Source organism: Bos mutus, chromosome 9 (assembly GCF_027580195.1).
Source record: "Bos mutus isolate GX-2022 chromosome 9, NWIPB_WYAK_1.1, whole genome shotgun sequence".
Classification (NCBI taxonomy): Eukaryota; Metazoa; Chordata; class Mammalia; order Artiodactyla; family Bovidae; genus Bos; species Bos mutus.
This window is the reverse complement of record NC_091625.1, coordinates 83,839,883-83,866,352: the sequence shown is the minus strand read 5'-3', so window position 1 is coordinate 83,866,352 and position 26,470 is coordinate 83,839,883. Positions and strand designations below refer to the sequence as shown.

Genomic DNA, 26,470 nt, shown 5'->3' with positions numbered 1-26,470 from the left:
TGAGCCATCAGGGAAGTCTATCAAGGGGAATTTTTATATATAATTCATACCCCCCCAAAATCCTTTACTTGTATAATAGTAATACATTAGCTATAGTAATATCTTTTTGAAGAAGAGTGCAATTACAATTTGGGTTTTTCCCAATATAAAAAGTCAACTATGGTCATCATTTTAAAAGGAAATTTAGAAATACAAATCAGATAAATAAGAAAGGCATACCCACATCATTCTAGAAACCACATCATTAAAAATTATTCATCCCCTCAGATTAATGTACAAGGATATACATCTTTCTTTAAAAATGACATTATTCATCATGGTCTCTTTTATAGATTGCTTTTTTCCACTTATCAGTACACTGTTGATAGTTTCCATGCAAATAAGTGTTTACATATCTATATACTAATTTAATGATTGCATAATATTCTGTTGTATGATATATTGTCTTTCATTTAACTAACTTTCTATATTTGGAAATTTGAAGCTTTTAATTTTTAAATTATTCCCAATTATAAGCAAGACAGTGATGGTTGCCCTTTTGCCAAATCTTTGCACACATTATCATTTTGTTAGGACAAATTTTAATAAGGAAACTTACTGCATCAAAATACTTGCATGTTGAAAATTTGTGATGTATATTTTGACTAATTTTCTCCAGGAAAGTTGGACTTATACTCTCACCATTAGTATACGGAGTTTTCCTATCTCTAAACCTCTGGTTTTGCTTTTTCTACATTTTAATGAATTGTAAAATCTAAAAAAGGCATCTCTTTAACTATTTGAGTTTTAGCTGCTTGTGAGGCTGGAACCCTGCTCTGGACCCTGGGATAAGTAGTGAACAAACCAGACTTAAATCTCTACTCTTACTGAGTTCAGACTCTAGCAGTGGAGACACATAATAAACAGTGTAAATTGAGTAAAATAAATAGTACAAAGTGAAAAACACTAAAAAGAATTATAAAATAGGAAAGGGGACCTGAAGAGTTAACTTGCACAATTTTTAATACGGTGGTTATGTAAAGTGTCTATTTTATAATGTTTAAGTAAATAGTGAAAGAAAATAAAGGATCAAGCTATGTGGATACCTATGGGAAGAATGTTCCACAAACAAGGAAGAGTATTCCAGATGCAAAGAGCATCTCAGTTTATTTGAAGAATAATGAAATCAGTGTGACCAAAGAGGGGTTTAGAAAGAGAAGGTTTCTGAGAGGTAACAGGTGGGGCAAAGATAATAATGGGGATCCAAACAAAGGGAAGTACAAGGGTTTTTAGTCTGAGTGAGGCAGGAAACCAAAGGAGGGCTTCGAACAGGGGTATGACATGACGTGACTGAAATTTTCTAATCACTCTTGTAGCTGTGTTCAGGAAAGGCTAAAGGAGATGAAAGAGACAACTTGGAAGGCGCTGTAAGAGGTAAGAGCTGGTCGTGGTTTGTACCAGGTTGGTAACAGTAAAGGAGGCAAGAAATAGTCCCTAGTGTGTATTTTAAAGGTAGAGCAAGCTGACTGAATTGATATTTCCTGAAAGACAAAAGACTATGGGATGGGACAAAACTGGGGTAGGAAATAAAGCAATATTTCACTTTTGAATGAGTTGCATTGTAGATGTTTATCATACATCCATGGAGATGCTGAATAGGTAGGTAGATATAGCATTCTGAAGTTTGGGAGAAAGAGAGTAAAAGTGAAAATTTGAGAATCATTAGCATTTAAATGATATCTAACATTTTAAAACTTGGTGAAATTACCAAATCATACACAAAGAAGAGGCACTCTCAGGGATGCTATTCAAAATGCCTAACAATTGGGAAGGAAATGAGCATTAACTGATCTAAACAGATGATCTCTGCAATGCTGGATCAGGGTCTTCAAAGCCAGCAGCTCCGACAGACATTTATTCTTTAAGTACCAGAGTGGGGGACATAAAGCCCACAAGGTGGGACAGGGACCCAGGGCAAGAATCAGAGAAGTCTGGGGATCAGGGCTATGGGTGAGGTTATTGTTAAGGCTACTCACCAATCAATATAAAAACATTCCAATATTCTATCAGTTACTGCAGCTGTGTACCTGCCCTAGTACTCCATGTACAAAGAGAAGAAAAAAAATACAAACAAACAGAAAACTGAGAAAAGCAGTGAGCGTGTGTGGATGTTGTTCAGTTGCTAAGTCATATCCAACTCAGCACCTCCACGGACTGCAGCACACCAGGCTTCCCTGTCCTCACTATCTTCTGGAGTTTTCTCAGCCTCATGTCCATTGAGTTGATGATACCATCCAACCATCTCATACTCTGTTGCCCACTTCTCATCTTGCCCTCAATCTTTCCTAGCATCAGGGTTTTTTTCCAGTGAGTTGGCTCTTCACTTAGGTGACCAAAGTATTGGAGCTTTAGCGTCAGCATCAGTCCTTCCAATGAGTATTCAGAACTGATTTCTTTTAGGATTGACTGGTTTGATCGCCTAGCAGTCCAAGGAACTCTCAAGAGTCTTCTCCAGCACAGCAATCTGAAAGCATCAATTCCTTGGCATTCATCCTTCTTTAAGGTCCAACTCTCACACCTGTACATGACTACTGGAAAAACCATAGTTTTGACTAGACAGACCTTTGTCAGCAAAGTGTTGTCTCTGCTTTTTAATAAACTACCTAGTTTTGTCATAGCGTTTCTTCCAAAGAACAAGCGTCTTTTAATGTCATGGCTGCAGTCACTATCTGCAATTTGGGATGATGCAGATGAACCCACTCTTTATGTTAGTTGAAGTTAGCAATCAGCACTAGTTCTCTGTATCAGTCTCTCTGTGCTTGGGTGGATTTTCTCATTCACCTTCTTATAGAGGATTAAACTGGAAAGCCATGCCTTTATCTAAGGTGGGAGTGTTTCCTTTCCTCTGGGGATCAAGATCTTACCTTATATCTTTTTAAACAAAAGGTTCCACTTTCATAAACTGATAAGCCTTCCCTGGCAATCCGGCCATCATTCTGACTTTCAGTTCCCTTCTTATTTCTGGATCCTGAACATTTGTATTTCTTTATGTATGTGTTTCTAGGTGTTATTATTTTTATAAATTGGAATCCACTATCTTGCTGGAAAAGAAAGTCTGATAATACATACATTGTAAAGGGGTGGTTCTAGGTAGCATGTAAGAAAATATGAAAAGGATGACTATGATAGTTATCAGGGAAAAGGGGCAATTTTTCACAATATTAATTTTTAAAAATCAAGGTATAAATTAGTGTATTATAGTACCTGTTTTACTCAATGTTGGTACAACCTTACAGATAAAAAGAAATTAGCAATTTTTTATCCATTAAAACCATGGTAAGATTACCTCATTTAAGAAGTTCAAAAACCCTAAAAACTCATTTTGTAAAAGGAAGATTTAATTTAAAAAGATAACTGTTCTATTGAGACTATGTTTTGCTTTCCTCTTCATTCTGTCAAGTGTAAGTAAATATATACTGGCTCCCTCCCTTAAGCTGTTAAGCCTTATCACTAATTGGCCTACTTTCCTTGTAACATGTCAAATTTATTTCCATCTATATTAAAGATCACATAGAAAGAATCTCATTAGAGATATTTTATACCAGCTCAGTAGCTCCCCTATTGTGCTAAACACAGTACAAGCAGTGGTCAAATACAGCCCAATGTCAAATATACCATAGGCTTTGAATGATCGCATACAATTGTTGCTTTTGAAACTGTCAGCACAGTGAGCCTTTGAATATCATTGCCAGAATGTACCTACTGTTCTAGAATAGTTGGGATCCTTTAAAATATTCAAAGCCCATTATTCCTGATTTCATCATTTCTGAGAATAAGATAATCCTTAAACACAGAAGTAACCCAGGACTTTTGAAGATTTAGGAACTGATACTTTTGGGAAATAAATTAAAAACAATTGAAACATGCAAAGAAATCAAACCTGCCCCTGAAAAAATCAGGGGTATATGCAGGGTTACTCTATTCATATAACAATATACCCAATACTAGTATATGATTCAGAGAAGGCAATGGCACCCCACTCCAGTACTCTTGCCTGGAAAATCCCATGGACGGAGGAACCTGGTAGGCTGCAGTCCATGGGGTCTCTAGCGACTTCACTTTCACTTTTCACTTTCATGCATTGGAGAAGGAAATGGCAACCCACTCCAGTGTTCTTGCCTGGAGAATCCCAGGGACAGGGGAGCCTGGTGGGCTGGTGTCTCTGGGGTCGCACAGAGTTGGGCACGACTGAAGCAACTTAGCAGCAGTATATGATTTTTAGGAGAGGCTAGCAATTTATAAACAAAACATATCTGTGGAAATTTATTGTTTTAAAAATAAATTAGTAAAAGTCAACAAGGATTGTTTATAATATAAAACATGCTCAGACACTCAGTCGTGTCTGGCTCTTTGGGACCCTATATATATTCCAAATGCCAAATGATATTCCAAAGGAAACAAATGTTTAGAGGGAAGAAAATTCTAGAAAGTCAGGCAAGGGACTGGTTTCCAGAGCAGAAATACAAAATGTAAAGGTTCTCCTGGGGAAAAGAGAGCCAACACAAAAGAAGCAAATTTACAACAGAAAGCCAAGTCAGACATCTGACGTGAAAATGATATATAAAGTGGGCAACACTCACATAGGTGTTAAAATAATTATATATTTCATTACTAAAATGAACTGATCACGATTGAAAGTTATTAAAAATGTGAGTGGCTGGTTGCCAGAGGCAGAGCGTGAGGGATGAGCAAAATGGATGTAAATGATCAGACTGTCCAAACTGTCTAAAAAAAGTAAATGTCACAACCATGTGACATTTAACATAGTGACTGTAGTTAATAATACACTGCTGCAGCTTTGAAAGTTCCTAACACAGTAGATCTTAAAAATTCACGTCACAAGGAAAAATATGTGCAGCTATGTACTGTGACACGTTGACTAGACTTATTGTGGTGATCGTTCACAATGTATACAAATATCAAATCATGATGTTCATAACTGAAACTAATATAATATTATATGTCAGTCATATCTCAAATTTTTTAAAAAGTTAATGGTCTAATTACAGAAAGAACTTCCAGTGGTGGTTTGGGGACTGGAATAGTGTAATCCACAAGCAGGTACTGGGAACTGGAGTTGAGTAAGCTTTAAAGTTTATTTTGGAAAAAAAGCTGAATTCACCCTGCAAATGTCAGGAGACCAGAAATAGGCTTCTTGAATGAGCAAGTGGCTAGAGTGGGCTTCCCTGGTGGCTCAGGGGTAAAGAATATGTCTGCTAATGCAGAAGACATGGGTTCAATCCCAGGGTCAGGAAGATCCCCTGGAGGAGGAAATGACAACCCACTCCAGTATTCTTGCCTAGAGAATCCCATGGACAGAGGAACCTGGTGGGCGACAGCCCATAGGGTTACAAAGAATTGGACACAACTGAGCAACTGAGCGTGCAGGCGCAAGTGGCTAGAGTATTCATGAGCTCCCAGCCTTGAACTAAGTCTGGAATAACTCCCCTACAGTTTATGGTGTAGGAAGCAATACATCAATTCCTGTGATTCCACAAGGAAATAGGCTGGCCAAAAGGGAAAAAATGGGGATGGAGTGGCTCTCTACCTCTATGGATGGGGTACTAGGAATAGTACTTCATGCACGGGAGAAAAGTCTCCCCATGGAAAGACTTGACTGGAAGCAAAGGTGTTGTTAAAACATGATGGAAAGTAGTTTAATAATGTAGCAACTAGCCTGTCCTTTTCACTAGAGCATCCCTGCAGAATGTCAGAATGGGTAGGAAGAGACACATCCTAAAAACCATTCAAACCTAATGGCAGAAAATGGCATGCGTGTGCTTAAAATATCTACAAAATATGAACATTACAAAGCAAAAAAAAAGAAAGAAGGAAACTTAAAACTCAAAGGACAGTCAGGAAATCATATTCAAGGAAAGATAAATACTATAACAGATTTAAAAGATATTTAAAATGAATATATTTAGAGTTACCAAAGAGATAAAGAAAGAAATGTTTCTGCCTTACAGTGAGAACAAGAAGATACTAAACAAGTAAACAAACAAACAAAAAAAGACCAATATAAAAAATAGACATTGGAAAATTTTAGTAATGAAAACTTCAGATATTGAAAGAGTAGACTAAATAAGTCTGAAGAGGACTAATGATTTCGAAGGTAAAATTTAAAAACAAATCTAGTTCTTGCATAGATAGATAAAGAGAAAATGTGAAATGACAAGTAGATCATTCTCAGAAGGATGAAATGGTTAAAATGGTGGGGGGTGGGGGAGGGTGTTTAGGAGAAATATTTTATGATATTACTGCTGAAAAATGCTCAGAATTGAGAAAGACATGTCTTCAGATTGGAAAAAACACATCAACCAATAACAAAGCACAAGTGAGAAGTCAGGAGATGGACTTCTGAATCTAGGTTTATCAGTTGGAAATTACAGGCCAATGCTGAAAATGAGAATCTGAAGATTTGAGCAGTTACCGAAAAATAAAGTACACTCAAACTGACAGCAAACAGTAGACAATGTAAAGCAGTGAAGTGATGTCTTCTAAGCTGAGGTAAAATAACTGTCAACCTTGGAATTAAGACCCAATTAAGCTCTTAGTCAAAAGCGAGATAGAAACATTTATTTTAAATTATATAAAAACATTTTAAAAATGTGAATTTACCATAACAGATTCTTGCCCCCCACTCAAAAAAAAAATAATGAAGGATTTATCTTCAGGAAAGTAGACATGAATCTAGAACTAAAGTGTGGAATACAAGTTTGCAGTGGTAAATAAATGAATCAGTATAATATTTTGGTAAAATTTTAAAAAGTTATTTCCTATAAACAAATAATGATAGTAACAACTTCATGCTTTTGAAAGTATCCAAAATAAAAGAGATGGGAAAGGGAGGGAATTCTGACAGATACCAGTGTGCCTGAATTTTCTTTAGGAATAATACTAACTGTGGACTTTGTAGGAAAATACTTAAAAATGAGTGTATTTTAAAAGATCAAGGATTGTTGGGATTTCCCCGGAGGTCCAGTGGTTAGGACTCTGCCTTTCCCCTGGTAGGGGAATTAATATCTTACATGCCATGCAGTGTGGGGGGGGAGGGGGACAAATTGAGTAATGTCTTAGTCAATTTGGGCTGCTATAACATCATACCATTTGCCTTTTCATACTGTTCATGGGGTTCTCAAGGCAAGAATACTGAAGTGGTTTGCCATTCCCTTCTCCAGTGGACCACATTCTGTCAGAACAGTATGAAAAGGCAAAATGATAGGATACTGAAAGAGAAACTCCCCAGGTCAGTAGGTGCCCAATATGCTACCGGAGATCAGTGGAGAAATAACTCCAGAAAGAATGAAGGGATGGAGCCAAAGCAAAAACAATACCCAGCTGTGGATGTGACTGGTGATAGAAGCAAGGTCCAATGCTGTAAAGAGCAATATTGCATAGGAACCTGGAATGTCAGGTCCATGAATCAGGGCAAATTGGAAGTGGTCAAACAAGAGATGGCAAGAGTGAATGTCGACATTCTAGGAATCAGCGAACTGAAATGGACTGAAATGGGTGAATTTAACTCAGATGACCATTATATCTACTAATGTGGGCAGGAATCCCTCAGAAGAAATGGAGTAGCCATCATGGTCAACAAAAGAGTCCGAAATGCAGTACTTGGATGCTATCTCAAAAACAACAGAATGATCTCTGTTTTCAAGGTAAACCATTCAATATCACAGTAATCCGAGTCTATGCCCCAACCAGCAACGCTGAAGAAGCTGAAGTTGAATGGTTCTATGAAGACCTACAAGACCTTTTAGAACTAACACCCAAAAAAGATGTCCTTTTATTATAGGGGACTGGAATGCAAAAGTAGGAAGTCAAGAAACACCTGGAGTAACAGGCAAATTTGGCCTTGGAATACAGAATGAAGCAGGGCAAAGACTAATAGAGTTTTGCCAAGAAAATGCACTGGTCATAACAAACACCCTCTTCCAACAACACAAGAGAAGACTCTATACATGGACATCACCAGATGGTCAACACCGAAATCAGATTGATTATATTCTTTGCAGCCAAAGATGGAGAAGTTCTATACAGTCAGCAAAAACAAGACCAGGAGCTTACTGTGGCTCAGACCATGAACTCCTTATTGCCAAATTCAGACTTAAATTGAAGAAAGTAGGGAAAACCACTGGACCATTCAGGTATGACCTAAATCAAATCCCTTATGATTATACAGTGGAAGTGAGAAATAGATTTAAGAGCCTAGATCTGATAGATAGAGTGCCTGATGAACTATGGAATGAGGTTCGTGACATTGTACAGGAGACAGGGATCAAGACCATCCCCATGGAAAAGAAATGCAAAAAAGCAAAATGGCTGTCTGGGGAGGCCTTACAAATAGCTGTGAAAAGAAGAAGCTAAAAACAAAGGAGAAAAGGAAAGATATAAACATCTGAATGCAGGGTCCCAAAGAATAGCAAGAAGAGATAAGAAAGCCTTCCTCAGTGATCAATGCAAAGAAATAGAGGAAAACAACAGAATGGGAAAGACTAGATATCTCTTCAAGAAAATCAGAGATACCAAAGGAACATTTCATGCAAAGATGGGCTCGATAAAGGACAGAACTGGTATGGACCTAACAGAAGCAGAAGATATTAAGAAGAGATGGCAAGAATACACAGAAGAACTCTACAAAAAAGATCTTCATGACCCAGATAATCACAATGGTGTGATCACTGACCTAGAGCCAGACATCCTGGAATGTGAAGTCAAGTGAGCCTTAGAAAGCATCACTATGAACAAAGCTAGTGGAGGTGATAGCATTCCAATTCAGCTATTTCAAATCCTGAAAGATGATGCTGTGAAAGTGCCGTACTCAATATGCCAGCACATTTGGAAAACTCAGCAGTGGCCACAGGACTGGAAAATGTCAGTTTTCATTCCAATCCCAAAGAAAGGCAATGCCAAAGAATGCTCAAACTACCGCACAATTGCACTCATCTCACATGCTAGTAAAGTAATGCTCAAAATTCTCCAAGCCAGGCTTCAGAAATATGTGAACCATGAACTTCCTGATGTTCAAGCCGGTTTCAGAAAAGGCAGACAAACCAGAGATCAAATTGCCAACATCCGCTGGATCATGGAAAATGCAAGAGAGTTCCAGAAAAACATCTATTTCTGCTTTATTGACTATGCCAAAGCCTTTGACTGTGTGGATCACAATCAACTGTGGAAAATTCTGAAAGAGATGGGAATACCAGACCACTTGATCTGCCTCTTGAGAAATCTGTATGCAGGTCAGGAAGCAACAGTTAGAACTGGACATGGAACAACAGACTGGTTCCAAATAGGAAAAGGAGTACGTCAAGGCTGTATATTGTCACCCTGCTTATTTAACTTATATGCAGAGTACACCATGAGAAACGCTGGACTGGAAGAAACACAAGCTGGAATCAAGATTGCCGGGAGAAATGTCAATAACCTCAGATATGCAGAAGACACCACCCTTATGGCAGAAAGTGAAGAGGAACTAAAAAGCCTCTTGATGAAAGTGAAAGAGGAGAGTGAAAAAGTTGTCTTAAAGCTCAACATTCAGAAAACGAAGATCATGGCATCCGGTCCCATCACTTCATGGGAAATAGATGGGGAAACAGTGGAAACAGTGTCAGACTTTATTCTTTTGGGCTCCAAAATCACTGCAGATGGTGACTGCAGCCATGAAATTAAAAGACGCTTACTCCTTGGAAGGAAAGTTATGACCAACCTAGACAGCATATTCAAAAGCAGAGACATTACTTTGCCAACAAAGGTTAGTCTAGTCAAGGCTATGGTTTTTCCTATGGTCATGTATGGATGTGAGAGTTGGACTGTGAAGAAGGCTGAGCGCCGAAGAATTGATGCTTTTGAACTGTGGTGTTGGAGAAGACTCTTGAGAGTCCCCTGGACTGCAAGGAGATCCAACCAGTACATTCTAAAGATCAGCCCTGGGTGTTCTTTGGAAGGAATGATGCTAAAGTTGAAACTCCAGTACTTTGGCCACCTCATGCGAAGAGTTGACTCATTGGAAAAGACTCTGATGCTGGGAGGGATTGGGGGCAAGAGGAGAAGGGGACGACAGAGGATGAGATGGCTGGATGGCATCACTGACTCGATAGATGTGAGTCTCAGTGAACTCTGGGAGTTGGTGATGGACAGGGAGGCCTGGTGTGCTGCGATTCATGGGGTCGCAAAGAATCGGACAGAACTGAGCGACTGATCTGATCTGATCTGATCTGAACATCATACCATAGAATCAGTGGTTTATAAACTATAGAAATATATTTTTCACAGTTCTGGAGTCTAGAAGTCTGACATCTAGGTGACAGCATGGTCAGGTTTTGATGAGAGCCTTCTTGTGTTTTACAGATGACTGACTTTTCATTGTGTCCTCATATGGAGCAAAGAGATATATAACTCTCTGGCCTCTTCTTATAAGGGCACTAATCCCAAGAATGAGGGCTTCACACTTATGACCTTATTACTTCCCAAAGCCTCACCTCCAAATGCCATCACACTGGGATAAGGGTTTCAACAGATGGATTTGGGGGTGCACAGACATTCGGCCTATTGCAAGGGCTATTTCAAGAAATAAAATATAAAACTTCCAAACTAAGAAGAGAACAGAAGGAGTAGATCTGACATTAGGGGAAAACTGACTATGTTTTGGGCAGAAGGGAAATAGGAAATATAGAATTTTAAAAGCTAAGATCAAATGAACAAATATGACTGGAGACAAAAACATTTTAGAAAAAACACTATTTGAGGATGTGAAAGGAATCTCAGCCAACAGTTCATTTATTTTTAACTCACATTTATTGAACACCTGCTGTATGATAAGCACTAAATGATGGGGTTACAGACATGTAAATATATATCTATGTTCTTGAGTTTATTTTGTAAGGCAAGCAGGTAAACAGAAAATTTCAGAATAATGTGGTATATGCAGAGATGGAAGTATTCACAGGTGGCAAAGAACGTGCCCAATATGAGACAATTAGGAGAAACTTCCTGCAATAAATAGCATCTAAACTGTCTTGAAATATAACTACAAATTTTCCAGATTGAAAAAGGAGAAAGGACATCACTGTGAAAGGAAAACAGCACACAAGACAGAGGCAAGAAATAGCAGTGTGGGTTTAGAGAATTACGAACTCTTGAGTATCTACATGAGCATGTAGCACAAGCCGATGGGAAATCAGGTGGGAAGGAAACACAAGGTAAGTAGGCTGCCTCCATTAAGGATTTTGTTGAGGTACTTGAACCTTAGTTTGTAGTTTTTGGCGACTTGGCCCACTATACCAAGAAAATGCTTTATTTTTAGAGACATATTATTTAGCATTTACTCATAACAGACCACTGTATAGGACAGGAAGTTTAAGGAAGACTGAAATTGCAATACAACTCAAAAGTGAGCACAATATAATTATGAACGTCTTTTTTTGAGCTAATCTCCATAATATCTGGAAGTTGCATTCTTTCAATTAAGACTTCTGTATCATGATGTCTCCATTATATTAAAAACCAATTAAAAAAAATATAATATCTTTGTGATCCAATGGAATGTAGTGCACCAGGCTCCTCTGTCTGTGGAATTTTCCAAGCAAGAATACTGGAGCGGGCTGCCATTTCCTCCTCCAGGGAACTTCCTGACCCAGGGATTGAACTCGCGTCTCTTGTATCTCCTGCATTTGCAGGCAGATTCTTTGCCATTGTGCCCCTAGGAAGCAATATACACTGGCAATTATAGTCAATTTGGAATATTATTTTAAAGAAAAGAATTCTATTCACATTTACAATATATTATTTGTGGATACATCTCTATCAGTTCAGTTCAGTTGCTCAGTCATGTCCGACTCTTTGTGATTCAATAAACCATAACATGCCCGGCCGCCCTGTCCATCACCAATTCCTGGAGTCCACCCAAACCCATGTCCATTGAGTTGGTGATGCCATCCAACCATCTCATCCTCTGTTGTCCCCTTCTCCTCCTGCCCTCAATTTTTCCCAGCATCAGGGTCTTTTCAAATGAGTCGGCTATGGCCAAAGTATTGGAGTTTCAGCTTCAACATCAGTCCTTCCAATGATCGCCCAGGACTGATCTCCTTTAGGATGGACTGGTTGGATCTCCTTGCAGTCCAAGGGACTCTCAAGAGTCTTCTCCAACACCACAGTTCAAGAGCATAATTTCTTCGGCGCTCAGCTTTCTTTATGGTCCAACTCTTACTCCATACATGACTACTGAAAAAATCAGCCTTGACTTGACAGACCTTTGCTGGCAAAGTAATGTCTCTGCTTTTGAATATGCTATCTAGGTTGGTCATAACTTTCCTTCCAAGGAGTAAGCGTCTTTTAATTTCATGGCTGCAACCACCATCTGCAGTGATTTTGGAGCCCCCAAAAATAAAGTCAGCCATTGTTTCCACTGTTTCCCCATTTATTTGTCACAAAGTGATGGTACTGGATACCATGATCTTAGTTTTCTGAATGTTGAGCTTTAAGACAACTTTTTCACTCTCCTCTTTCACTTTCATCAAGAGGCTCTTTAGCTCCTCTTCACTTTCTGCCATAAGGGTGGTGTCTTCTGCATATCTGAGGTTATTGATATTTCTCCCGGAAATCTTGACTCCAGCTTGTGCTTCCTCCAACATAGCGTTTCTCTTGATGTACTCTGCATATAAGTTAAATAAGAAGGGTGACAATATACAGCCTTGATGTACTCCTTTTCCTATTTGGAACCAGTCTGTTGTTCCATGTCCAGTTCTAACTGTTGCTTCCTCTCACCTGCATATAGGTTTCTCAAGAGGCAGGTCAGATGGTCTGGTATTCCCATCTCTTTCAGCATTTTCCACAGTTGATTGTGATCCACACAGTCAAAGGTTTGGTATAGTCAATAAAGCAGAAATAGATGTTTTTCTGGAATTCCCTTGCTTTTTCGATGATCCAATGGATGTTGGCAATTTGATCTTTGGTTCCTCTGACTTTTCTAAAACAAGCTTGAACATCTGGAAATTCACAGTTCATGTATTGCTGAAGCCTGGCTTGGAGAATTTTGGACATTACTTTACTAGTGTGTGAGATGAGTGCAATTGTGCGGTAGTTTGAGCATTCTTTGGCATTTCCTTTCTTTGGGATTGGAATGAAAACTGACTTTTTCCAGTTCTGTGGCCATGCTGAGTTTTCCAAATTTGCTGACATATTGAGTACGGCACTTTCACAGCATCATCTTTCAGGATTTGAAATGGCTTAATTGGAATTCTATCACCTCCACTAGCTTTGTTTGTAGTGATGCTTCCTAAGGCCCTTGACTTCACATTCCAGGATGTCTGGCTCTAGGTGAGTGATCATACCAATGTGATTATCTGAGTCATGAAGATCTTTTTTGTATAGTTCTTCTGTGTATTGTCATGATTTCTTAGTATCTTCTGCTTCTGTTAGGTCCATACCACTTCTGTTCTTTATTGAGCCCATCTTTGCATGAAATGTTCCTTTGGTATCTGTAATTTTCTTGAAGAGATATCTAGTCTTTCCCATTCTGTTGTTTTCCTCTATTTCTTTGCATCTCTATAAATACTGCTTTAAAACTTCTCATCTTAATAGTTAAAAATAAAACGTAGAATTTAAATAATAAACCTGAGACATATGTACACTTTAGTTGGAGTAACACACTTCAACTTAGCAATATTAGTAATTACATTAAATGTAAGTAATCTAGATACCAAAATTAAAAGGCACAGATTATAAGATTAGATAAAAATCAAGATCCTACTATATCTATAAGAAATGTTTTGTATATATAAACAAATAATAAAGGGATGGAAGAAGATGTTCACATTAATAAAAACAAATGCTTTAAAAGGATTTCAGAACAGAGAATATTATCAGGGATTGAAAATTTTAATTTCATGATGATAGAAAAAGAAAATTCATTGAGATGATGTAATAAACCTGAACATTTGTTAATACATGAATCAAAATCAGATAGACCTATAAGAATCAAAAGATAGATTCATAAATATAGTGGAAATTAGAACTGTCATTCATAATATCTGATAGAACAAGCTGATTGAAAATCAGTAGGGCTGTAGAAGATATAGAATATGGAATACTACCCATTGAAATTGGCTTAATTGACATTTATAGAACACTTCATCACAACAGACACATATTCTTTTCAAGAAAATATAATTTGTCAAATCAGACCATAACCCAATACATCAAACAATTCTCAATAAATTTAAAAGAATTCAAGTCATACAAAGTATGTTCTTTGGCCAATGGAAATTAAAAACCTGGAAACTTTGAAGATATTTGGAATGTAGATAAAACATTTGTGATTAAGCAATGTGTTGGAGAATAAATCAAAAAGGTAGTCATGGAATATCTGGATTGAATAAAAATGAAAATATAACACCTTAAAATGTACAGGATGCCACTAAAGCAATAGGGGAAATTTATAGTACAAAATATCTACGTTAGAGAAGAGTCAAATCTTGGAACAAAGTACTATTTCCACCTTAAGAAATGGGGAAGAAGAAGGCAAGTTAAATCTAAAATAAATTAACAAAAAAACATGAGAGCAGGTTAATAGAATTAGAAAACAACAAAATGATCCAAGAAAAATCAGCAAGTCAAAAAGCTAGTTCTTTGATTAAACTCTAGTCAGGTTGATCAGGAATATAAGAGAGAAGATACAAACTACCAATTAGAAATGGAAAAAAGGACATTACTACCAACCCCACAGACATCTAAAAGATAATAAGGAAATATTACAAACAACTTTATGTTCATATATTTGATAACTTAGATGAAATGGATCAGTTTCCTGAAGAATACAAACTAAGAATACTCTGTAAAAAGAGATAGATTGGATTGGAGATGTTGAATATCCCTGTATATATTTATTAACAAAGTGAATTTAGCATTAAACATGTTCCCACAAAGAAAACTCCAAATCCAAATGGCTTCACTGGTGAAGTCTATGAAATATTTGAGAAAGACATAGTATTAATTCTGCACTAATTGTTGCCAATAACATGAATGAATATCAGAATAATTATGATGAATGAAAGAAGCCATACAAAAGCCACACAAAAGGAGCTTTATAATTCCATTTATATAAAATGCCAGAAAATGCAAACTAATTGACACTAACAGAAAATAGGACAGTGATTGCCTGGGGGCTGAGGATAGGCAAGGACAGAAGGAAGGAATCACCAAGAGATCAAGGAAAGCTTTTCAAATCATAGATCTGTTCATTATCTTGATTGTGTTGATGCTTCCATACGTGTGGATGTACGTCCACATTTAGCAGAATGCATTCTTTAAATATGTATGTCAAATACAATGCAATTTACTGGATGTCAAATTTATATGAATAAATCTGTTTTTTTAAACAGAAAGGAAAGCCTGGGGATTTTAAAAGGCAAATTTAGGAAAATCCAAACATCACTTTGTGATAGCAATATTACCTGTTATTAGAGCCATAATATATAGTTTATCTTGATTCTGTGATATATTCTGCCAAGTCATATGCAACAAAATATATTTTGTCTACATATTCTGTCTTTCATGTATACTGTTCCTGGCAAATTAAACCTTGTATGATTTGGAGTTGGGGAAAAAGTCAAAACTGTCCTTATGTGTAATAGAAATAGTTCATACTTGCATTAATATATATTTGATAATCTGGTTATTAATAAAATGCCAATAAAACCACTTTTTAAAACTTAGAAGCACTTGTTAATCACCTACCTAGCAAAGATGACAAAATGATTAAAACATTCCTAGGTCACTTAACAAGATTATTTAATATAATGAAACATGTATTAATACATGAGTTGAAAACCAAAGAAAACTTTAGCTGACACAAAATCATTAAAGACTTCTAAGACAAAAAAGTTTGAAAAGAAGTAGTATCTTATTTACACACAAGCAGATACATTCTCCTATGTATGTTTTATTTAGATTACTTCCACTGTAAGGACGTTAAAAGTTCAATAACGTGTGAGTCTGGAATTTTGCTATTATTTTCTTTGATCATGCTGTTCAAGGTTGATTTGATTCATAGTGGGAGGTAGTTTATTTATGCAATGTGCAATCAGCATGCCTTATTAAGTAGGATCAGGTAATACCCTGAAGAAATCAGAATATGAATAGAATACACAACTGACTTAATTTGCATTAGGGGCATTCTGAGCCATATTCTTCAGAAACACTAAATATATGAAGAAATAAATTGCAACCTCTAAAAATTTTTTTAATTAAAAATAGTTAAAGCCAGATTGTTATGTCAATTTTTACTCACTTGGTTTGATGAAAATTATTTAATTGGACATTTAACTTTAAAAGTTCAACATTTATCTATTTTTAATACACTGTACTTGTGTGTATGTGAAAATAAATAGGTGAGGGAGATTTTTTTTTTTTTAATTTTACATAATTGTATTAGTTTTGCCAAATATGCACAATACTGGATGCTTGGGGCCAGTGCACTGGGACGACCCAGAGGGATGGTATGGGGAGGGAGGAGGGAGGAGGGTTCAGGATGGGGAACACATGTATACCTGTGGCGGATTCATTTTGATATTTGGCGAAACTAATACAATTATGTGAGGGAGATTGAGATACAAATTTTCAATTACAAAATACATGAGTCAAAGGTAAGAAATGTACAGTGTAAGGAATATAGTCAATAATTATGTAACAATAATATCTTTGTATGGTGACAGGCAGCAACTAGACTTATCATGGTGATCATTTTGAAATATATAGAAATAGCCAATCACTACTTTGTATACCAGGACCTAATGGGGTATTGCAGGTCAATTATACTTCAAAATCAAAGAAACAAATAAAACTCATAGAAAAAGAGGTCAGATTTGTGGCTACCATAAATGGGAGTGGAGAGGTGGAATTGGATGAAGGTAGCCTAAAGTTATAAACTTCCAGTCATAAATGAATACTAAGGATATAAATTTCAACATGATAAATATTCTTAATGCTGCTGTACATCATATATATGAAAGTTGTTAAAAGAATAAATCCTAAGAGTTCTTGTCACAAGAAAAATTTTTTTCTAATTCTTTACTGTCGTATCTACATGAGATGACCGTTCACTAAACTTATTGTGGTAATTATTTCATGATGTATGTAAGTAAAATCATCACAAAATGAATGCTGAGCCAAGGTAGAGAAGCAATTTGAAGGGAAAATGAAAATAATATGGAAACCAACTAGACATGATGGGCAAAGGTGGGTGAAGGTCAAAGATGACTGCTCTTGAAACTCAAGGTCACACAGAGGATGGTAATAAGATTCTCTAAAATGAACAGGGGAAATCCACACATTTGGGAGAGATAAAGATGACCTCCATCTTGGACATATTTAACGTGGAGTAAGAGTACATCCAAGTGGATTTGTCCCCTTGAACTTGAGCTCAATTACACGATAAGAACCACAGGTGTTAACTCAGTCATCTTTAATCATTATTGTTTTAGATGATCAAAAGGGATAAAGGAGAAGAGAGTGAAATAAGACCATAGGAGAATGACTTAATTTGGGGAGGCGGGGAGGGGGGCATGTGGAAGAAAGAAAACAGCAGGTCAGAGAGAAAGGAGAACTCTGGGAAGGGATAAGAGAGGGTAGATTTAGGTGAAGGGACACATGTTCCTATGAGCCCTCTTAAGCGATGAGGAGAAACAAAGGGAGAGCGTGAGTTGGAGGGGGCTGCTTCTGCTGTTCTGATCCCAGTGTATACAGGCCCCCAGGATCCCGAGCTTTTGCCACCTTCCAGGATCTAACATGGTTGAGCAGCAAAGCTGATATTTTAAAGAGAAAAGACAAAACATGGTATGAAAATACATGAAGTAATGTCCTTAATGACTTTAGCCAAAATCCACGAGAGAAACGACAGGTTCATAGTACCCGTGGCCTAGAACACGCACAGGCTCCAATTAGCCTTGTGATTTTCTTCCTGAACTCATTCTTTGTCTGTGGTGCAAAGCAATCCCAAATCCCTCCTAGACTTTGACCCAGGGTGGAGCGAACACGTGCTGTGTCCTAAATTTATAGTTAATTCATTACAACTGTGAGCAGTTTGTACAGTACAGCCTTCACCTTTGATTGTGACCTCACCTGGTTAAACTCTCACTGTGTTTCTGGCTCAGACCTGGGGCAAAAGCAGGCAAAACAGAACATAATCCTTCCTGCTTCCTCTCCTTTTGCCTGTGTATCCACACGGTTTGGTGAACTGTAGTAACCTTTTATATTAATTTATAACTAAATTAGACACATGTTCCTCCTGAACTCAAGACTGAGTGGTAAAGAAATGGGAACAGAAAGGGGACATTAACTGAAGCAAAATATGTAATTTTGATATTCATCAGGTCAGAAGGATGAAATAAAAACAATCACAAAATATTTGGACTATGGTATTCATTTGGCACCAGAAAAAAAGTGATTATTATATATATATATATATATATTCACTTCCTATAAAAATTTACTTTTAATATGTACCATATGTTAATTAAGCCATACAAATCAGCATGGCTGTATCCCTAGACCCTGAAATTAACTAGCCTGAACTTACCTTAGGAAAGAATCTAACAAAATTTCAAAGCACCTAGTTGAATACTTCTGACAACATATACATGTCTTATTTGTGAAGAGTAAAAGAGAGAAAGATTAGTAATATTTCTACCCAATATTTCATATTATATAAATTATACGAAATTACACAAATTATATAAAAGTTATATTTCTGATGTCTTGGATACAGATTTTAGTCATTTTTATCTCACATTAATAGTTTATAGATTATTTAATTTCTTAATTTCAATAATCTTTTACCTGTAAATGTCAAAATAATAGTAAAGTCAACTAAAATATTTTTCAATGACCACTTTTGATTGAGGTAATATTACTTTGCTCTTTCAGAAGCACTAGCAACAGTGTTGTGAGTTTCAAAGTACAAATTTGACTTTGTTTTTAGGTAACCCTGAGGTACAAATTCCATGAGTTTGTGCATTTAAAATCTTTTTAATCTAATGTCTTCTACTCGTCTAATAATGGTGTAAACTGAAAAGGAACAATTTCTCCTCCAAAACTAAACAAAATAAAAACTGGTTGATTAAAAAAAAGGTTCATTGCCAGAAATGATTGTTAACCCATGTCAAGTTTCAACAAATTATTAAACAGATGCTCAGATTAATATTATTTCAAAGGGAGAACTAGTGGCAGACCCCACTAAAACTAACAGGGTATTCCTATCCTCATTGAGCAGGGCTTTTTAGCTGAGATACTTATATTTTAAAAATATACAACAGATATGTATTAGGGAAGAATACTGGAGTAAGTTGCCATGCCCTCCTCCAGGGCATCTTCCCAATCCAGGAATCAAACCCAGGTCTCCCTCATTGCAGGCAGATATTTTACCATCTCAGCCACCAGGGAAGCCCCCTGTCACCAAAGGTCGCCTTTTAAATTGCGAGTCCTTAAGACATTACCTGGTGAGGTCCTCAGAGGTGACCTGGGAACCGTAAAACTCACTGTGAATCTTGAGCTGTTTTCTTATCTGCTTCTCTTCCTTCTCTGCCCTTTTCTGTGGAGCTATAAGGACTAGACCTAGAGTTATAAAAGCCATCTCTCTCTCTCTCTCTCTCTCTCTCTCTCTCTCTAGTTCTCACACACATTTTTTTTTTTTCTTTTTGATTTCTGGTGGTAGAGGAATGGGTTATCTATCATCCATCAACCACTATTGTATGGTTTAATTTAAGCAGCTCTTTCTTGGACTTGATATAACCAATATTTCACTTAATTTAATCCTCAGTAAGATATGTATTCTTCTATTTTATGTTGTTTACATGGTATTAATCATAATTCCACTCTTGTAATAGCCTTGTTTTCAATGTTTTCCAGGCAAGAATACTGGAGTGGGTTGCCATTTCCAATCCCCTGGAGAAGAAAATGGCAACCTGATCCAGTATTCTTGCCTGGAAAATTCCATGGACTGAGGAGCCTGCTGCTGCTGCTAAGTGGCTTCAGTTGTGTCCGACTCTGTGAGACCCCATAGATGGCAGCCCATCAGGATCCCCCATCCCTGGGATTCTCCAGGCAAGAACACTGGAGTGGATTGCCATTTCCTTCTCCAATGCATGGAAGTGAAAAGTGAAAGTGAAGTCGTTCAGTTGTGTCCGTCTCTTAGCGACCCCACGGACTGCAGCCTACCATGCTCCTCTGTCCATGGGATTTTCCAGGCAGGCTACAATCCATGGGGTCACAAAGAGTCAGACACGACTGAGCAACTTCATTTTCACTTTCACTTTCATGGTATTAATCATAATTCCACTCTTGTAATAGTCTTGTTTTCAATGTTTTGTATAAACACATATGTTGATCTTTTTTTGAGAATTCTATGAAATGTAAATGCACACTGTAAGTATAGAAAAATTTGAGCTTTTGAAACATATTTCACCCTGTTTTGAAAAGAGGTCTAACTATATTCAATACCCTATGATAAACCATAATGAAAAAGAATGTGTGTATATATATATATGTATAACTGGATCACTTTGCTGTACAGCAAAAATTAATGCAACATTGTAAATCAACTATACTACAATAAAATAAAATTTTAAAAAAGGGTCTAATGATATTTCATCATCTGTAAGAATCTGGAAGGTTGCATAATTCTTGTTACTTCAACAAATTTTGTTTGTTTGATCTTGGTTTTAGTGTTCTATTGGAAGTGGAACAAAATTATGGAAGTATAAGCACCAAGTTGTATCCCTATCTCAAACTTGTTGTTAAAGTTCTACATATATTAGCATTTCAAGTGTAAGCATGAACACTTCTAATAACTTTTAATACTTGAATTGCATGGCTTCTTCTCCTTCTTTCCAGTTGTCTGTCATGTACACCCAGACTTATATTCAAGTGTTTGGCTTGAATATAATCAAGTGAAGATCTTCAACACTTGAAGATCAAGTGTTTAGCTTCTGTCACTACAAATCCTTCCAGTGGCATCTAAGCAATGAAAGTACTTTGCAGGGCATACTAGTTTTCATACTAAGCTTCCCAGGTGCTTCTATTAGTAAAGAATCTCCCTGCCAACGCAGGATACATAAAAGATGCTGATTTGATGCCTGCGTAAAGAAGATACCTGGAGGTGAAAATTGCAACCCACTATGGTATTCTTGCTGTAAAATCCCATGGACAGAGGACCCTGGCAGGCTACTGTCCATAGGGTCCCGAAGAGTCAGACATGACTGTAGTGACTTAGCACATCACTAGTTTTCAAATTGATTAAGTTGGTTTATAATTTCAAATTGTTATTAGGTGCTAATAATGAAATACATGGAAACCACTCCAGTATTCTTGTCTGGGAAATCCAATGGAGAGAGGAGCCTGGTGGGCTACAGTCCATGCAGTCTCAAAGAGCTGGACATATGACTGAAGTAACTTATCACGCAAGCACACAGAGTTTTAAAAAATCTGAAAGAATCATGGAAGTTTGGAGTTAGAGAAGAAAAAAAGAGCAGGAGGACAGGGGATGTTGAATGGGAGCAATTTCAGGTAGATGGCCCTTCATGTAAAGGAGAAAAACTTGAATACTGGCAGAGAAAAATGACACGCCAATGTCAGAAAAAATGGTCCAAAGGTGAGCCCTAGATCAGAGATTTTATTCTTGCTGATACGAAGAAATGGGGAATACATAAAATAGAAGTAAATTAATCTAATGTGAACACTGACAGCTTAGTTACCTGGCATACTTAGTCTTGGTGATTCAAAGTCATGTTTATTTATGAATTTGGTGACAACTGGACATACACTGTTCTGCTTTTTCAGTTGAAACTTTTCAGTTTTTGAATTTTGCCAACAGTGGACCAGATCAGAAAGGGAGGGAGAATTGGGGTTCAATCAAATTTAGAAGGAATGAAACCAAGCCAGGCAACTGAACTATGAGCTCATTAATAAACAAATGGCAAATGGTTATTATGTGCTAGCCACTCAGCTAGGCAAAAGCCAGACATGATCCTGTCCCCAGTTTGACACACAACTTTAGAGAATACAAGAAATCTGTTACAGATGGCAGCTGTAGGACAATAAAGTTTAGTGGGACAGCCATTTTCAAAGCTCTGAATACATCTTCTCTCACTTCTGGACTCGGGACCATGTCAGAGTTAGTTGCATTTATTGGATGTATAACCATAAGGTGTGGTGAAATAATAGCATATGAAAACTTACACTGTCACCAGTATATTTCAAGTGACAATTACATTGGAGCCTGGCTAGACTTTGATCCCTGGGCTCCATACTCCTGTGTGCTTAGTCGTTTGGTTGTGTCTGACTCTTTGTGACCCCATGGACTACAGCCTGCCAGGGTCCTCTGTCCATGGGGATTCTCCAAGCAAGAATATTGGAGTGTGTTGCCTCTTTCAGGGGATCTTCCCAATCCAGGTATCAAACCCAGGTCTCTAGCATTGCAGTCAGAGTCTTTACCAACAGAGCCACCAGGAAAGCCCATGCTAGGTGACACCTAATCTAGGACTTGTCCTGATGTCTATCATTAGTTCTTCAGTAAAACTTAGAGGATAAACATGATTTACAATGGACTTCACATCCTATTATATAATGTTACAGCAAAAGCTAATGATTTAATGTTTAATACACAATAGCTAGTTTCTAGCAAAGCCTAGATATTGTATAACTATTTAGCCTTATCTTTATTTTCATAAATATATATGTATATTTATGTACTTTTATTGCAATAATTCAATTCAGATATTTTCAGGAAAAAATAAGCATCATCTCAAAAAGAAATGGGATGCCCCAGTAAGGAACGAGTTAACAGCTTATCTGCAGGGAGTTTATCTCTATCGTGTGATAGAATCACCACAAAACTAGGCCAGGTACTGTGTTTTATGGTATCTGGTTTGAACAGCTTTTTTTTTTTTTTTTAAATGGGAGTTAATGACCTCATCTCTTTCAGCATATAAACTCTCTAAAATCAAATCACAGCTCTGTAAGAGCTGTGAGCCTTTAATGTGCATTAATTACAATCATCACTAAATTTGCTTTCTTTTTTTGGTGTATTCAAAAACTCATTTGCAATCCTGTTATTGTTTCTTATTTAATCACTGTCATTCACTCATTCATTAAATAAATATTTTTGAGTGCCTACTATATATGACCCAAACGTCACTTTAGGTACTTAGGATTCAATAGTGTATAAAACAGAAGAAAAATTATTGCCTTCAGGGAACTATTTTTATTAGGATGACATATGAGTAACCATAATTTTAAAGCAAAATATATAGCATGCTAATGAGAAAAACAATTAATGACAGAATAAAGTGCAAAGGAAAAACAGGGAGTTCTTGGTTTTGTCAGAAAAGTGGGGATTGCAACTTTAAACTAGCTGGCCAAAGAAGCTAACATGAACAAATGGCATTGAGCTAGATATCTAAAAGACGTGAGGGAGAAAGCCACATGGAAATGGCTTTCTAGCAGAGGAAATAGCCAGAGCAAAGGCCCTGGGGTAGGTATTCCAGGATGTGAAAAGGACAGTATGTGAACCAAGGGGAAGTAAAGTCAGAAATGAACAGGGGAAAAGGGAAAAGACCCTGATTCTAAATATAACAGTGTAGGACTGTCCTACCCTGGTATGTATCACAAGAGCAATTCTATTAAAAATGACTTATGTATGTAAAATAATAACTGAAATTTAAGTCACTAATAAAATGAATGGATTATCTGCCAGGAAGCTGGAAGCCTGCTTATGAGAGAGAACAGAACTGGGAACTAGAGAATCTCAGACGTGGGAATGAATGTGGGAGAGGAGTTCAGGGAGAGAAAAAGTTTAAAGAGAAGGCATCAGTGAACAGAAGTTCAACACGGGATTCTTCAGGTGAAGACAGAGATGAAGAACTGCTGCTGCTACTAAGTCGCTTCAGTCATGTCCAACTCTGTGCTACCCCATAGATGGCAGCCCCCCAGACTCCTCTGTCCATGGGACTCTCCAGGCAAGAACACTGGAGTGGGCTGCCATTTCCTTCTCCAATGCATGCATGCATGCTAAGTCACTTCAATCGTGTCCGACTCTGTGCGACCCTACAGACGGCAGCCCATCAGGCTCCTCTGTCTATGGGATTCTCCAGGCAAGAATACTGCAGTGGGTTGCCATTTCCTTCTCTGAGATGAAGAACTAGCCATCCAAAATCTAAGAGTCCAAGTGAAAATAATCTACAGTCCACCCCTCACAGGCACAGTGGGGAAAACATGAATGATCCCCCTGAAGTAGGTTTAGCAGCTGGAGCTCTCTTATAAATTTTGTAAGTTCAAAGGGGCGGGGGCGGGGATGGGGGGGTGAACGGGGCAGGGAACCCAGAGGGGGCGGAAAACATAATAAGGAGGTACATTCACAGCAAAAACCACCCCAGATCAGAGAGGCATCATTTAGATTCCATGAACTAGAGTCTGTATACTTAATCGGAGTAAACGTTGGTAACGTGAATTACATATCTATATAGTTTTAACTTTTAAAAACCATTTCATGTCTGATAGAATCTGACTAAAGCTCTTCAGTTGTTAGATGGGGCAAATACAAACAGGATTCATCAGCAAGGTGAAAGGTCTCTCTGCTGAGACTGGGCCCATGCAGATCTGGTCCTAACCTTGAGCCTCGCCTCTCTGGTAAGGAAGCCACAGCCCTTCCAAGTGCCTGGGTGGACCCTGAAGAGGAGGAGCGGCAGGAAAGGGTGGGAGGTTCGTGGACTGGAGCCAGAAGTGCAGCCACCCCGCCAAGCAGCTGAAACAGGGAAACCAGGGGCTCTGGGAGGAAGTGGATCCAGGCAGGCATGGACGAAGAATGAGGGCAAGAGTCTCCCAGGTCCGGGTTCTTACAGACGGTAAAGAAGCTGGAGGAGGCCATCTAAACTCCTGCCTTGGCAGAGTTTGCTACAGGGAAGCCGAGTCGGGACAAGGGGAAAGGACATAGGATCAAGCCGGCGGTGGGATGGGCAGGCAGAGGTCCCTTACTCTTTAGATTTATCCGATCCGTGCGCCGAGTTGATACGATGCACCTCTTTCTTCCTGGCTTGTTTGGTGGTCATGGCAGAGGTAGCCCCAGGCAGGAGCTGAGCTCTGAAGGAAGAGCCGCCTCTGCCGCCCTGGCTACGCGTCCGCCGTTGCTAGGAGACGGCCAGTGCGCGTCCTGCAGCCGCGGTGCAGGTGCTGGTCAGGTTTTAGCTGGGGCGGCCCTAGCGAAGGCAGCTCTGAGGTTGCAAAGGGACTGCGAACGCCTAAGAGCTCAGGTCTCCCCAGCGGGGTGGAAATCTAGGGGTTGGGTGTCCGGAGGAAGCCGGCCCGGGCGTGGATTTGACCATAGGATTGATAGGTTCTGATAAATTGGAGTTTTTCTATCAGGCTGACTCTGCCAGGCTTTGCTCTTCGGAAGCATATACCTCGAATAACTCTTTTGGATTTGAAGACATATACTATAAAAGTCTTCCAGGTGGCGCTAGTGATAAAGAACCGGTCTGTCAACGCAGGAGACTTAAGAGACCAGGGTTCCATCCCTGAGTGGGGAAGATCCCCTGGAGGAGGAAACAGTAACCCACTCCAGTATTCTTGTTTGGGAAATCCCATGGGCAGAGGAGTCTAGCAGGCTACAGTCCATGGGGTGCCCAAGAGTGGGACACAACTGAAGTGACTTAGCACACACTGTGCAAATCCCCTTTCCCCAGGTCTTTTCTCCTTTGAACAAGTTCCTCTACTAATAATTAAGGAGACATTATGAACACAATGAATTTGTCAATGGCTCAATCGAGGTTTCAATAATGAATACAGTGGGTACAGGGGGATCTCTGCAGGGAAGGCAGGATCATGATCTTAGTCACTTAAGGTTTGATAATGATATCTGTGATTAAAGAAGTTGGGGGTCTTGTGAGAGTTGGACTATAAAGAAAGCTGAGTGCCGAACAATTGATGCTTTTGAACTGTGGTGTAGGAGAAGACTCTTGAGAGTCCCTTGGACTGTGAGGAGATCCAACCAGTTCATCCTAAAGGAAGTCAGTCCTAGGTGTTCATTGGAAGGACTGATGTTGAAGCTGAAACTCCAATACTTTGGACACCTGATGCGAAGAGCTGACTCATTGGAAAAGACCCTGATGCTGGGAAAGATTGAGGGCAGGAGGAGAAGGGGATGACAGAGGATGAAATGGTTGGATGGCATCACCGACTCAATGGACATGGGTTTAGGTGGACTCTGGGAGTTGGTGATGGACAGGGAGGCCTGGTGTGCTGTGGTTCACGGGGTCTCAAAGAGTCAGACACGACTGAGTGACTGAACTGAACTGAACTGGGTTGTTCACATGAAAGAATAAATCCAGGTCATGGAATGGAGTGGCCTTTGATAATTTACTTGAGAAGATGCTGGAGC

At 38.3% G+C, this 26,470-nt stretch overlaps 1 protein-coding gene across 2 annotated transcripts in view; it reads right to left on the bottom strand.

Annotated features, from left to right (window-relative positions):
* The window catches only part of ADGB (androglobin), a 190,694-nt gene extending 164,771 nt beyond the window's left edge, over positions 1-25,923 (bottom strand). For both annotated transcript variants that reach the window (XM_070376828.1, XM_070376829.1), the window contains exon 1: positions 25,069-25,923. In XM_070376828.1, coding sequence (XP_070232929.1) covers positions 25,069-25,142 — 74 coding nt within the window. In that variant the 5' untranslated portion in view covers positions 25,143-25,923. The remainder of the gene's footprint in view (positions 1-25,068) is intronic.
* Positions 25,924-26,470: the final 547 nt, after the last annotated feature.